We start from the raw sequence: 15,911 nt of genomic DNA on the forward strand, positions 1-15,911 counted from the left end.
ACCTCTCAGCTTCCATCCCAGCTTTTATTTCTAGAGGATGCTCGGTCCAGTACCACACAAATACCTGTCAGGGATGGAAGAGGCCCAGACTGAACCTGGGGACTGCAAACCAGCTCAAGGACAGTGGGGCAGGCTTCCCCACACTGGCTGGACCCTAAATTAATTCTGCTTCATTTAGGGTCTCATCCAAATACCAAAGCACTGACCACACATCTACTCTGAGCACAACAGAAAAGCTGCTCCTCTTTCCCACATAAATCAAGTGCACCAGGAGCATTAGAGAAAAATCCTGTTAGACAATATTATGAAACATGACAGTGAGTAAGCAAAGTGTTTTTCAGATCTGTGCACCCACTACTGACTTTGTGTTTACTATCTTTTCATGTGACAGTAGGGAAATCAAAGAAGACAAACCCCACACTTCAAATGTGACACTGAATTTTGTTGCTCAGAGAGCAGCACGGCCCCTCTGCCAAGCTCCCAGCGACAGACAAACACAGCTCTGCTTTGATCAGGAGTTACAACGCTGCTGGTTGCTGTACATGATCCACTGCAATAATTTATCCCTCTTTTCCTCACTTTACAAGCATTTCCTCGTTATTTACTGATTAAAGAGGCCATCAGCCTGCACTTAAATGTCATTTTGATGTGCTTTCAGAACGAGTCTCTCTTCCTCACACCTCAAGTATGAAGGTGTTCCTTCAAACATGCTGCTTTATGTACTCTCAGAAAACAATATTTTTGGCTAAATTTCAATCTTTTAAAGCTAAAACCAGCACAGTTAAGACCATTACCATTCTCTTTGTTCTGTACAACTGGTTCCTTCCAGGCTTTTTTCCCCCTGCTGAGCTTCACTCACAGCTCTGGTATTTCTGTTGATAAGCAGGGGCACAGACCAGGGGTGTTGGTGTTGGCCAGGAAGATGCTGACCAGGTTCACAGTGTTGGAGCCACCTCCCCCCAGCAGGACACCCAACACTGCACAAGAGACCACAAGGTCCCCCTACTACACAAAGTTCTGCCCCAACAGACTCCTGGATGTCAATATAACTCTCTTCATTAGTACCTTACATAACTCAATGATGATTCTCAATTGCTCCCCACTCAGATTTACTCTCCCTTCTCCTTTGTCTAACTCAATTCTGCTTAATTTTAAGAGCAAAACTACTCTGTAAATAATTTGACATTTGTGCATAAGGTATTTGCCAGAAGGAGAATGCCTTTCCAAACAGAAAATGGGGATCAATATAGGAAATCAAGTACAGAGGAGCCTGAAATTCTAAACTTTTTGCTTATGAACTTTAATAAAGGAAGAAGATTTAGAAAGCAGGAAAGGGCAACTCCTCTCTGACAACTTCCACAGCTGCAAGGACTCCAGCAAAGAGAGACAATGCAGCCCACAGTGAGAATTGTCTGCCCACAGCCTACAACCACATAATATTTACCACAACAAGATCAGACTGCCAAAACAATAATCCCTCCCCACTTTGGGAACTCCCTCGGGAAGAAGGAACAGATATCTGTTCAAATCAAAAGCCTTCGTATAAATAAAGCTCAGAAGTTCACTCTCTATATTGAAAACATTTATTAAACCATCTGTGATACACTGAAATTTCCTTTAAATCAAATCAGTAGATATGGAAGAGTTTAAATTAATATTTTCAATTGAAAGCACTGTTCCATTGTCCCTATGTCCAGAAAAATCCTAACATCCATCAGCCTAGTAACACAATATTTAAAGAAAATACAATGCCTTGAAATATTTATGACTGCAGCTATCCATAAAAAATGCCCCTCCTGAGAAACAGCCATCCTGTCACCACCTTCTCTCTCCTGCATTGACTCTAGTTATCCCAGCCATAAATAATTTCTTCTTATTAAAGTATGATTTTTTTACTATTGAGACTCAATGCAGAAGCAAAACAAAACAAAACAAAGAGTGCTGCTGCTCTGAAAACCTCCTAGGGAATTGCCCATGGAAACAGCAAAGCAGAGTAGAAATGAATTTCTCAGCTTGCAGTGTACTCCAGAATCACTGAAGTGTCATATACCCCTGCCACTAATTTAGCACAGTCTATCACTAATTTAACATTCTGAAAAGTGACTTTAAAAAAATGTCACACAAGAGAGCTAAAAAAAAAGCTCAGAAACGGGAACCACTCTTGTGTTGCAGCATTTTGCATGACCTGATGCCCACAGAGCCCTCAGCTCAAGTGTAATTTCATGGCCAAGACTAACAAGAAATCCAAAACCAATAGTGGCAGACTTTAACAAAAGTGCTTGCCATAAAGCAGCAGCTTGGCCCAAAAAATGCTGCTAAAATCCTGACTAAAAGAGCCTACAGTGTTATCACCTCAACTACGCAGCTCCAAGCTGGTTTTTGACTTCGTTTCCCAAGTTTAAATCAAAGTTCACACATGAGGGTGATGGAAAAAAGACTGTTGCACCAAAAAACCAGGAAAATTTCCCCCAGATTCCATTTCCATGGGCATGGGTGTGATCAAAGCCTGTTCCACCAGACGAGGGAATCAGCAGCCTGAACCTCCTGCCAGCCACACATTTTAGTTTTAGCATTCTTCCCCTTCCCTACTTGTACATTTCATGGTCAATATTTTTGCTTTCCAATTTAAAGCCAGGGTTTCCTGCAAATAACAATTCCTAAATGAACCACGGAAATGTTGCTGGCTACTGTTTAGCCAAGTCCTCATGATGGAGATTCAAAATATAACAAACCTGTCATCTAGAAAATCCCAAACACCAACCAAAAGGGCCACAGATAAAACTTTAGCACTTGAATAGAGTTTTGGTTTAGGGTAAATTTGGGAGAGAACATCTGAAGGGGTTTTTTCAAAAGTAGATTTAATCAGTTTTTTTCTTAATTGGTTGAGGAAAAATACTTCTCAACCAATTAAGAAAAGCGGGGGAAAATTGTTTATTTTACAGGTGAAGTATTTACCGGTCCAAAAACAATAATAATATTAAACAAAAAAACCTCTTGTTGTTCTAACAGAGATGATGATAAACTTAGAAAGCCTTTTTTTGTGGGTTGTAGCTTGGCTTATTTAGTCTCTTATCAGTCTCTTCAGTGCTGTAAATGTGGCTCAGGCCAGCTTTGAACCTTTTGTAAATTGTTGTGTAGGATTTTATCCAGTTGTTTTCTACTTTTGTTTTATTTCTATTAGTAAAATAATTCTAATAAATTAGAACTATTAGTAAAAAGAGTGCAGGCATTTACTAGGCACTCCTCTGCTGAAACCATCTGAAAATTTTACTGCAATTCTTCTGTTTTTCAGCTGGGAATGGATCATCTTAAGCACAGTAAAAAAATTGCAAATTGTTTATCAAATCTGATTTAGTTAATGGCAGTTTTCCCCTCCACTGAGCTGGGCTGATGGGCTGAGGAATTAAGGGAATGTTTTGGGGGGAGCACATGAGGAAGGGCAAAGAAAGGCTTTTGCAGCAGCCTCTGAGTGTTCCATGGAGGAATTGGGGTTCAGGACCAGGCCACCCCAAGAGGATGAGGTTATTTGTGCTGTGGGTGATGCTCACTGAGGAGCCTTCAGCCTAGGGAAAGATGATGAGGAAATGAAGCAGAGATCAACAGAAAATTTGATTTTCTTGAAAAATAAACAATATTTACTGTAGTAAAGACAGGGATGTAATAAGCCGGGTAACAAACCTATAATGAATAGGATGTGCCAGGTCATAATCCAAGCCAACACATGCCTGGAGTTACAACAGGGTCCAACATGACAAATTTCTGACAGGATCAAGGATAGGAAGCACTGATGGAACATTTCTTGCTGCAGCTCAATGCTAATAACCCTAATCACAGGGTTTCCATTCTATGAAAGTCACGTCGCTCTTCTGCAAGTAAAAGGCTTATTTTAATCTTATCACAGGAGATTTTCAAATTACATGTATTCTCTCCTGGAACTTTTTGAAATGACAGCTAGCTGGGAGAAAAAAAAAAAAAACCAACCCTACCCTATGTTATTAATGCCATTTTAAACAATGCTGGAATGGGTGTGTCTATGTGGGTACACGTGTGGCAGCAGGTCCTCATTAGGGGAAATTCTAATCTGTATTGTGCATCTAAATTGACAGAACTTCCTGCACAGAGTCTAGCTCCCAGTGCACAGGATCTGATAGGGCTCAGAAAGGAAGTTTCTGAGTATAAAAAAGCTCAGATCTGGGATAGAAGCACAAGATCTCCCAGGGAAACAACACAGAGCAGTGCTCTGAGTTAGGGACGTACGAACTGTGTGCAGAAAAATGCCTACAAAGTCTAAAACCCAGCTGACCTAATAGAAACTATCAGTTTTACCTAAAAAACTGCCTCTTGTCCTGTGCACCCACTATGCTCCAGGGAGCTGGGAGAGCAGGACAGCCAGCCCCAAGGAGATTTACTTCCCTAGATGGAAGCTGAACAGAGGGAAGCTGCCGTGCTCAGCCACTGCATCCATCATGCTTTCAGCTCTCCTCAAGTTCACATCCCAGATCCTGGCTGGCAGTAAAAGAGCCAGCAATAAAGTCAGCACCCAATGGTTATAAAAATATTTTTGCACAATTCAGCTGTGCCTTTGTTATCAAATTAAAATCAGAACCATAAAAGGCTACCATATTGTGGTGCAAATCCTGTTTATAGCACTAAGTTAATAAATCAACATGTTAAGAGGAAGCCAATGCACTGCTGTATCTACATTTAAATGCTTTTCCAGTTGAAATCCCATTTTAAACCTTACCAAAAGAGGCTGAAAATCATCTGAAGTGTAATGGCAGGAGGAGCCAGTGCACACCAAGCCTTTTGTAGCAATTTCACAGGGTGAATTTCCAATTAACCTGTTCTAAAGTTGTTTTCAGAACACAGGATGGGAAGGCAACTTTTTCAGAGGAAACAAAAACCAGCACTTCATAGGACACCTAAAAATCCCCACCCTTACCTACACAACTTTTTTATTCAAAATACACAGCCCAATTGGCACAACCCAATTGCTGCTGGATTTTGTACTCCAGGAAGCTGCAGGGATTTCAGTGAGAGTTCAGTGTTAAAAAACTTGTTGGACCCATCAAGATGATCAAGCTAGCATACACAAGCAAGCCCATGAGAGCTGTTCCTGCAGAATCTCAGGAGGCTCAGCACACCTAAAACCTGACCAGGAGATTGTAAAAAAAAAAAAAAAAAAAAACCAAACCAAAAAGTGAAAGACTGTGCCCTTTAGTTTGAAGAGCATCTCCATAAATTTCAGCAGGATACCTTGAAAGTTCAAAGAAATGAAATCACCTGCCATTCATTCTCCCTCCAGGCAGGGTTAGCCAGGTTAATACCAGGGCTGAGCTCCAGATCTGTGATTAAACCAGAGCAGTTTTCCACACAAACTCACCCTCTAATTACCTGATGGTAGACCTGCATCACCACTGTGGTTATCCTGAAAGTTTGGGACCTTCAGGCCCTTTTTCTGTTGTTGAATTTTCCACAAATACACACAAAATAAGCACTTTACCTGAATAGAAAATGTTGATTTTGGCAAGTTCTTTCTCACAGGTTTGGAAGAATTTCTCTTCAAACGTGGCAAAACATCTTTTCACCGTGTCCTCATCTGTGTCTACAAAACAAAACAGAAAAACAAAGAAGTTGTAACAGAAGGGCATGGGGACAATTTTACAAGTGGCTGCCGTGGAAATAGTCCTGCAGAGCAAATCCACCATCTCTGTCATGCAGAGGAAGAAGAACAACCAAGTCCAAAGGGCTGCAGGGAACACATATTTCCTTGTAAATGGAATTGCACCAAGACAGAGAGGGACACACTCATAACAGCACCCTGTCCAAAGTTCCCATCACCTTTTTTGATCCTCCAAGCCCTATTTCAGACCTCACAACTCCATTTTTGCTTCAAAGACTGAAGCTGACCCTAAGTGTTCACTCCAGATTGGCAAACATTTGTGTTCAGAAGGAAAACACCAATTTTTAACTGAAGCCTTCACCTGATCTTCCAGGAGGACTCACTGGCTTCAGCCACCATTCCCACCTTCTCAACAGGGTAATCCCTCAAATACAAACATAGCACCATAGCATACTAAAATCCATAGAGAAAGCTGTGTGGAAGATTCCCTCCTGGAAAATAAAAGCTTTTCTCATCAGCAAAGCTGAAAGGAAAAGACATAAATTATGGTGATTGTGATCAGATCCACAGCTCTCCTTCACCCCACTGCTCTGGAACAGCTTTAACTCTTTTGCAAGAACTACATACAATTCCATAATTAAAGTCAAAACTTGAAATTAAAGCAGCTATTCAGTCACTTTGTTGTAATAAAAATACAGTGCAGAATCTCAAAGACAGAATGCATTTTCTAGTAATTAAGAAATTAGTTTAATGAGTAAAAGAAAAAAAAAATCAAGACAGGCTATAATTACCAATTTCAGTACTGTCAAAAACCAAATGTTCTGATGCTGAAGCAGAGCAGACTCTTCATGCCCTCCCATAGTTACAGCCCCTGAATCTTCACAGATTGCAAGGGTTAGTGTTAACACAAACAGGAAAATTAAGATTTTATTACGGTCTCAACAATGTTGAGAAGCAGAGCAAAGAACCCCAGAATTGCTTCAGGCTGGATTAAGATGAGTGAAGCCAATCATTGCCAAGCCCACCACTAAGCCATGTCTCCAAGTGACACATCCACATGTTTTTGGAGCACTTCCAGGGATACTGACTCAACCAGATTCAAACAGATGTTGAAATCAATGTTATTAAATTGAGAAGACAAATGACTACAGTGAAGTTTCATTCACTACCACAAACACATATTGGACTGTCATAACCAAGAAATCTCTTTCTTTTAGCATTAATTTCCAGGTAAAACCAACCTCAAGAGAATATTGAAAATTTCACATTTAGATTCTTCTGGTTTGGCTCTGATATTAAGCCCCACAAACCTACACACATGTCAGTACCATTTTAAAGGGATGGGATGGAAAGAGCAAAGAGCACAATGCCAAACTGCAGTGCAGGGGCAACTTTGGAGGAAGTCTGTCTTCTTTTGGAGTCTGATGATGCTTTGAAGAGTAAACAGAGAGAAAAGAACCAGTTCTGCCTGGTGTTTACAACTCCACCACCCAAGGGCTTGTAGAGAATAATTCTCAAGGGCCCTGCAGCCTGTTCCAAACTCCAAGCTTTGGCTCCCAGGGTTATTTTCTCATCCAGTCATTTTACTTGCAGCTCTGTGGCTACTCCTGAGGATGAGGACTCCCTCCCTGGAGCAAACAAGCCCTGGCATGGCAGGGCTTGGGCTCCTCTTTGCTGCAGGAGAACCACTGGAGTGTCACTGCAGCCCTATTCCAGGGCTCTGGCCCAAGGATGAGCAATCCCACTCCACAGAGAGCTCCCACATGGATCCCTCCTTGTGGGCAGCCTGAGCACCACAGGCACAGAAAATAAGAAAATAACTTTTCTTCCTAACAGCAGAGTCACAGCAGTTACAACATCCCAGCCTGGGGCTCTCCCAGTAAAGCTGATCTGAACTTGCCTCCAGGACTTCCAAATCTTTGACCTGACAGCAAAGCACAAACAGGGGAGGGGCTGAAGCAGCAGAAATTACTATGCAATACTAAAAATGCAGAGATTTTATTCACTAGATGCCTGAAACTTTGCAAATAATACAAACCAGAGCTGACTCTTTAAGGATGGACCTGAAAGGCAAATTCTTCAGCACAAAGAGTTTATCCAGGTCTAGCAGAAAGATTTATCTAGAGGTGCTTTCTGGCATGGGGGAACCATCATTTCCTGCACTTAAAAAATAAGTCATAAAGAAATCAAAGCACACAGGCTCACTGCTTTCCTCTTCCAAACCTCTTCCACCATAGCTTGCTTTTATGTTTCAGTACATTCACAAAAAAATAGTAAGACCAAGCAAGTTTTTAAACTTCTATGACTGTAACTACCAAAGGATAAAAAAAAAAAAAAAGAAAATGCCTTTAAGCATGGAATAGCTTTTTATCCATAAAGTCAAGCATGAATATTTCTGTACAAACAAAACAGCACTTTCCAAGTGGCCAAAAAGTTTAAGAAAGCAACAAGAGGTAAACTAACATAATTAATGCCAAATAACACAATTAATGTCTTGTTTTGTAAATTATTGACCAGTTCAAGAAATTACAAGTAAGTATCTTGAACAGTTTGACCATAATCTGAAGTTTAGAACAGGAAAATGGGCTTTGAACACAAATCAACTCCTTCTGGAAGCCCTTCCAAAACCCTTGAGATCAGGAATTCAGGTCTCTATCTCAACCTCAAAACACTGCTGACTCAGAGAAAAGCAAGATCTACATAAACTATTCAAAATCCTTCTCCAAATGTCAAATGCTGCCTTATAAAAGGTATTTTGCAGACCAGGGCAGATGCCAGACTTTAAAATAAATAAGTAAATAAATAAAAAATGAGGAATCTCTGTGAAGAAAAGGTTTCCCTTTGGTGCTGGTCCCACTGCAGTTCATTGAGCTGCAATAATAGAAAAGTGCTGCCAAGGCTACTGCCTGGATTTATTTATTTATTTATTCATTTATTTATTTCCCCCCAAGGCTAGGACAGGACAAGGCTGTTTTGCCATGAGAAAATCTCAGTGCCAGACCCCTGGCCTTGGCTTCAGGAGCTCCATGACAACAGGGGCTGTTTCTAAAAGGCATCCAGCTCTAGCTGCCAAGGAGGGCTGGCCTAACCTTCTTTTTGTTCTTTTTCTATAGCATTCATACTCCATTCACCCTCAGCTCCAAGCAGACTGTCTGATCAATACTGCACCTTCCAGACCTCATCCTCCCATGGATTCCCTCTCCTGAATTAAATAAAAACCCACAGGAAGCCTGCAAATCTCTTGCTTTTACTTGCAAAGCCCAAAGCAGCAGCAATCTGGATTTCTCCCCCCCTGCCATATTTTCAGGTTTGCAGAGAGCTCAGATGTTGGCACACCTAAAATAGAACCTGAAGTTGAAAAAACAACATCCAAATGACATCCCTGAGTTGTCCCAAGCACTCATTTCTCAGTGCTCCTCTTAACTTTTCATTTAATTTCTCATTTTCTGCAGCTGTAGTCTACAAACAAATGATCAGCATCCCAGGCAGCTCTGCTCACTCACTCCCTTGCAAGAACACACCAGGAAAAGTTTTGTTTGTTAGAGCAGTGCCCTTTAAAATAATCATTTTTAATAAGTCCTCTACTCTTTATCATGCTGAATTTTAAAGAGCATTTAATTTAAAAAGATTAATTAGTTCTGTTATGAGATCAGCACAGGTGTAGTTCTCTGAATCATCTTCTGTTTGCCACAAAAGAGCTCTACCTGAGTAATATTATTTCAACAATTTAGCTACAGAGGAGGCAATTTGATTTATGAGGAGGGATCTGAAATCTAGTCAGTGAAATAAAAATAAAAATCAAGCTCAACATTGGCACAAAACACATCAAATAATACTGAACAGGTGATCACAAGTTTAACATCAGCACCACTTTGAATACACTCATTTTTTTAATTTTCCATACCCTGCACCCAGCACTCAACTAGGAGTACAGCAACAGATCTGTGTCATGAAAAAATTACCAGCATTTAAAAGGTAGTTTTCTTGTTTCTATAAAGACAGTAACTGCTTATACTTCTAGACCCAGTGACACACTAGGGAGAAAAAGAAGAAAAAGCCACTTTTATTGCTATTGAAAATGCTAAAAACTGGGTCACTATAATGAAAACATGTATCTGTCTCCAAAATCCCACCAGCTTTGTCTGTCTACTCAACCATCACAATTCTGTCATACCCTTGACAGATCTGCAGCACCAAAATTCTCATTTCCCCAACCTTTTTACACAGCACAGTGAAATTCTGCAGGTAAAAAAAAAAAAAATCAGACTGTGAAGTCCCTTAATGCAAAGACTGAGATTATTATCTTTACAAAACCCTTTACAGAATTTTTTTTTTTGTTAAACTCTAGTGTTTATTGGGATATTTTTCCAAAGGAAAAGTTTTTCCATAAGGCAACTCCCTTTCTCACTTGGGTCAGCTGCAAATTGGATTATTTACTGAAACATTCAGTAAATTAATTACTCACCATGAACTTTTATGTCTCATCTTAGGGCAAATAAAAGTTTGCTTGTACAGACTTTTACATGCCTTAAGTACAGCTATAGAAATTTCTTCCTAGGACTTATTCTTGCTGTAGGAAGAAGGAAGCCAAATAAATAAAGGAACAACAACAACAAAAAAATCTGCTTGCAAATAAAGGACCATTTGTGTTCATGTTACTACACCCTAAGATCTGAGCTGTAAGCTGCACAGGTAATGGTGTGCATCTCTTCTGGAATTTATTCCATCCACCAAAAGTGGACCTTGAATTAAAATAATGACAAATCATCAGGGAAGAAGCTTCTTGAGCTAGCTGATATCAAAAACAATGGCAAGAAAATTCAAAGCAGGCTATACCTGCTTCTGTGAGCCAGCACAGATGAGCTGGTCAGCTCTCCACTGAACAAATCCTTTGTTTTCACCAATTACCCCAGAGTGAACAAAACCTATTCCAAAATACCTTTAGAAATGACAATTTTCAGATTGATAAAAACCTTGCTTTTTTAGTTTTTGGACTCTATCACTGAAATCTTACAAGGAGACCAACCAGTTTCTTATAGCTGGTTTGTTTAGCTGGAAAGAAAAAGCAAGCTCCACAACATGCCTACAAGCTAGACAATCCAACCAAGGGTCCACTATCAATTATTTATAGTAGTGACTCTGTAAACACAAATTCCACTTGGGAATGCGTCCTGCTATGAACTTCAGGTGCAGAAAAACCAGGCCACAAAGCAGCCATGTGTGAGAAGACAATTCCAAGGTTTGGCAGTTTCCAGGTGCTCTCCTTTAAACAAGCACCCAGCTCTCATGACTCCTTCTGCAAGCAAGGCAGCAGTGCCAGTCTTTGCCAGCTATTCCAGGAGAGTCCCTAATGCTTCACTTCTGTACCACTAAGGGATTCACTGCTCCCAGGAGAATTATAAAACTGAGCCTATGTGGTAGAGCTCAGATTTGAAGGGCAGCTAGGCAGAAACTTGTGATTAAAAATAAAAGAAAGAAAGAAAAGCAGCAGAAATGCCCAGCAGTATTTCAAAACCTACCCTAAAAATACCAATAATAAAGGATGGCAGACCTGGATGCCAGGAGACATACAGGGACAGCACTCAATATCCACCCTCCCTGGCAAACAACCACCCTGAAATTTTGCTCTTTTAAAGAAAAAAAGTGAAGATTTCTGTGTGTTTTTGCAGAAGCCTCCCAATAAGCTAGACCAGAAGCACCGTCACACACCCCAGGCTGAAGGAAAGACAGTCAACAGGAACTGAGAGTCCAATTTCACACTGACCTTTAGTCCAGGACAAAGAATGGAGAACACCAGGGTTGAGTTACTCAGCTGGTACATACTAGAACCTGCCCAGATCTGGGTGGTGCCAAGCAGCCAGAGATGCAAACACAGATCCCAGAGCTTTGTGGGATTCCCAGGGTCACAGTGGGACATTCCCAGCTTGCACAACACACCTGCACCTTCCTCCAGCTGCTCACCTGCTGCCTCCAGCTCTGCTTTTATTAAAGCAAGACAAGAACAGCAATTATGGCTGCACAAAACCCCCAGAGCACAGCTTGCACACCAGAGGTGAAGGAAAGAAGGAAAGCAGAGATGTTCCAGCCTCTTATGGATGAGATTGAACTGGTCCCTGCATCTCTGGTTGATGCTGCATGAGAAAACAGCTCAGCACTGCCATCCACTCCTGCTGGTTCTTGAGAATTTCAGACTTTCTGTGCTGCCAGGCACTGACCCCCAAGAGAACACTGCATTGACCTGAGAACATGGAGAAGGCTTCCAAACTGGAATGACAGAACTGGGATAATGGGTACAACAGAAGTGTGCAATATCACATGGTGGAAAACTCAGTCTAAGGTTTTAGAATATTGTAACAGCAAGGTAGAAGTTTGAGGGCAGAAACCTCAAACTTCTACCTTTACTTTCCTCTTCACCTTCTTCTTCATGAGTTCAAGCAGTATTGTATAATTAAATAAAAAATCCACATTACAAGCCACAAGTAGTTATTAAGTTAAAAATAATTTAAGTATCATTTCTCAATTAGACAGTTTATCCTTAAAAAACCTTGTAGAAAGAGAAATACATATCCATTTTTAGCTTATTAGAATGAAATACTATAAAACTCAGGATTTGTGAGACTGCAATATAGATAAGAATTAATAAACATCTAAGTCCAGACAAAAAAATACCATCTCACACATTTAATCTCAACCTTAACAACAACAACAACAAAAATATATAAAACTCAATATTCAGTGGTACCCTGTATGAGGACACCTATGAAAGTTGGGACCTCCCTGAAGAAACAGAGTTATAGAAGCAACTAGAAGCTAGAAAAATCCCCAGGGAAGAAGAAAAAAAAAAAAAAAGGAAAAAAAGAAAAAAAAAAAAATCCATTCTATTCCCCCTTTATCAGCCTTTCATCTGAGCAATGCTGCATCCAAGGTGATATTTTTTCCCTTTTCATGAGTGACAGGGCCACCAAATGAAAACCTTAGCATCACTTGTTCATGCAAAGATCCACTGGATGCACCTCGAGTAAACAGCACAGCTGTGTTTTCTGAAGCTGCAAACCTGTCTGGAAAACTTTCCTTCTGCTAAAACACATGGATGGAAATAAGGGTGGAAATAAGGACACCTCCCTAAGTTGCCCAGTTTGTTCCTTAAATCAAGAATATAAAAGAAAAGCACACAGCAGCATGGAAAACCAAGACCAGAACTGTCAATATCAAAAAGCAGCTGCTCAGAGTTCAAACTTGAATTTTTCTATACAGTCATATTCCCCACCTCTCCCTTCAGCCTGGCAAAACTCAGTGCTCTCACTTCATTCACTCTGCTGATTATCAGGACAACTCTCCCAACCTTCCAGCCAAGTAACAATGAAATAAATATAAATGTAGGCTCCAGGAAAGGCAAGGCAAAATCACCCCAAGCTGTGGAGTTCTGCCTCCAAAACAGTGATAGAACACTGGGGACTTGCATGGGGAGAAGAACCTGGGGACTGGAAATGCAGCAGAGCAAAAGGAAATCAAAGTAAAATCAAACAGTGCTGATTACAGCAGAGATCCATCACCCTAAAATCCACAAATATTCTTTCTCTGCCCCATCTCCTGAATGAAGGTGGCATGGAAAGAGATATAAAAGGAAACTTTCTAATCTTTAATGTGTGTTCTTATTTATCAAGAAAGATTAGTTTGATATTGTGAATATTTTAATCGAGCCAAAAATGTTTCTGTCAGGAAATAAAGCTTCATAATAAAATGACTGTTTATGCTCCTTTTATTGAGCCTCCAGCTTTCATAGTTTTACTTCCAGAATTTTACTGAGCAGCAACAATTTCCTTCTCATTAAAACTGCACAAAAAACTGTCAGAGCATCTGACATAACCAAAAAGAAGAAAAGAATTGAAACAAAACTGAGATTACAGTCAGTTGATACAGTGCACTTTTTATGTACATATGTGTTGAGTTTTTCCTAGGAAAACCACATGGAGAAGGAGTTATGGGGAATTTCAGCAGCAGTTAAGGCTGTCCTTTATGCCCTCTCTTCCACACACACACGGTGCCCTCTTCCTTGCTCTGGTGCTGCTGCTTATCCATAGTGAACCAGTTCAGGAAGTTCATCTGGTGTTTAAAGAACTAGTCAGCAATAAAACTGAAAGGCATTCAAAACCCCACTGATCAATAAAGTCCTTCCCTGTGGTTTAGCCCTCTGGAAGAACTCCCTGCACACAGGGAGGAGGTGGTGAGAGTGAGATTCCTCCTCTGGCAGCAGGGTTAGACTGATTTAAATGGAATATCACATCACCTGCTTGGACTCCTGAGATGGGAGATGACTCAAGGCACCACCCCACAGCTCAGCTGACAAGGAGAGGCTGGAGAAGCCAACAAAACTCACAGGAGTTGGATTCACATGCCCATACCCTTGGTACAAGCACAGGAAATGTCTGGGTTATTGAATTTAAACAGGTTGAACTCACCCAAGCTTTGGTCTCTCTCTCGCTCAGCAGCATCTCCCCTCCTGCCAACACTCCATGTGCCTCCAGCCCTGCCTTCTCCAGCTCTCCCACGACACCTTCATGGGGAAAAGCCATCCCTGTCTTGGATGCAAATTGGCTGGTTCTGTCTCCTCCAGCACAACTGACATTTCTGAGATATTTCAGTCTGCTTTAAGCTATTTTGCACAGAAATAAAAATCACAGAATTGCAGAATAACAACCCCTGCAATGAACAGGGGCACCTTCAACCAGACCAGGTTGCTCAGAGCCCCTTCAAATACTTGTGGTGTAAAAATGTAAAATGCTGAAAAGAAGAAACAAGCTGGCAAACGAAATAAGCTGAGAATTTGCTGTGATGTGGCATTGCACAAGTGATTGCAGCAACATTTCATGATGCAAGCTGGATGTTTGAAATGGGCAATGCCTTGATCAAAGTACTCTTGGACAGGCTGGCCACTGTCCCCTCCACAGATATCCTTCAGGTATGTCTTCTGCTGGGTCTGATGACAGACTTGAACAGTCACCCACACATCTGAGGAACAAGGTAAATGCAGGGCAGAATCATCTTGAAATCAGAGTTTTAGTCTTGTTCTTTCAGTGCTTTCTCCCCACTTTCTTTCTCTCTCTCCTTCTACCAAATATACTCTGCAGAGTACATGAACATTTGATTTTTCTTTATAAATTGCTGGCAAAAATCAGGCTGTGCATGAGCAAATGCAACAAGAAAAGTGCTAATTTATGCCCAAACAAGAGGCCCAGATCCTATCAGTGATAAAGGCATCCCTGCAAATGCAGCCTGACAAGATCACCTGTGCTGCACCACCAGCCACTGCCCCTGACCATGCTCATCCAAACTGAGACTGGGAATTCCAAGAGCTCTGCTCTTCAGCAATGTGAAAAACACCAATCACTTGGTTTTGAAATTTTAAAAGTTTAATAGTAATAAAATGGTTACAAAAATAGCAATATAATTAGAGTAATAATAGATTGGACAATTTGGATTAGGACAATATGAGACAATAAGAACAAAGAGTTACAGACAGTCCAGGTGCCTCTTTCTGAGCAAAATAAGCCCGAGAAAGGACCCACGTTAACAGAGGATTAACCCTTAAAGCAACAGCCTGTTGCATATTCATACACCTCATCCATGGTGCATCAATCCCATTCAAACCCAGGATTCTGTCTGGGCAGTGTCAGCTTCTTCCTCTGAATCCTGATGGCGTCTTCAGGGCTGTGTGAGGTGGGAAGAAGTTCATTTCTGATAATGGAGCAATAAATTCTCTTTCTCTGAAAGATTGAGGTGTCCTGTGGCTGCTATCTCAGTGAGAGTCCTTTCTTTAAAAAAGTATCCTACATAGCATAGTTTCTATTTTAACCTTATGTTATACCCTAAAACTATATTTAACACACTATTTGAGAAAATGAATACAGCATCACTTTCTAACATAACACAGATAATATTCATTTTAATGTTTGCAAAAAGCCAATTATAAAATAAGCATCTTCCACAATCAAGACTTCCAGGTGGCCACCAGCAGCACTCACACTCTCAGAGTGTGTGATATCCACTTTTAAGAAATGCCACATTTCAGCATTAAAGCCATGCCCTGTCCAAGCCCTCTGTGCATGCTGTAGGACCAAGCCCTGCTCACTTTTCTTGGAGAGGGCTCCAACAGCTGCACACACTGGACCCACCCTTCCTGACTGATGAGTAACACAGAAGTAGAGGCAACAAATTAGACTTTACAAAACCCTGCTCTGGCCTCCAGCAGTTCTTTGAGTCCTTGTACCCAGCAAACACACGACCATGT

General features: G+C 40.9%; 1 protein-coding gene across 1 annotated transcript in view; it reads right to left on the bottom strand.

The window, feature by feature from the left end:
* The window catches only part of XPR1 (xenotropic and polytropic retrovirus receptor 1), a 109,539-nt gene that overhangs the window by 33,286 nt on the left and 60,342 nt on the right, over positions 1–15,911 (bottom strand). The window contains exon 3 of the mRNA XM_009098426.3: positions 5,504–5,605. Coding sequence (XP_009096674.1) covers positions 5,504–5,605 — 102 coding nt within the window. The remainder of the gene's footprint in view (positions 1–5,503; positions 5,606–15,911) is intronic.

The sequence above is a fragment of the Serinus canaria genome, chromosome 8 (genome assembly GCF_022539315.1).
Source record: "Serinus canaria isolate serCan28SL12 chromosome 8, serCan2020, whole genome shotgun sequence".
Classification (NCBI taxonomy): domain Eukaryota; kingdom Metazoa; phylum Chordata; class Aves; order Passeriformes; family Fringillidae; genus Serinus; species Serinus canaria.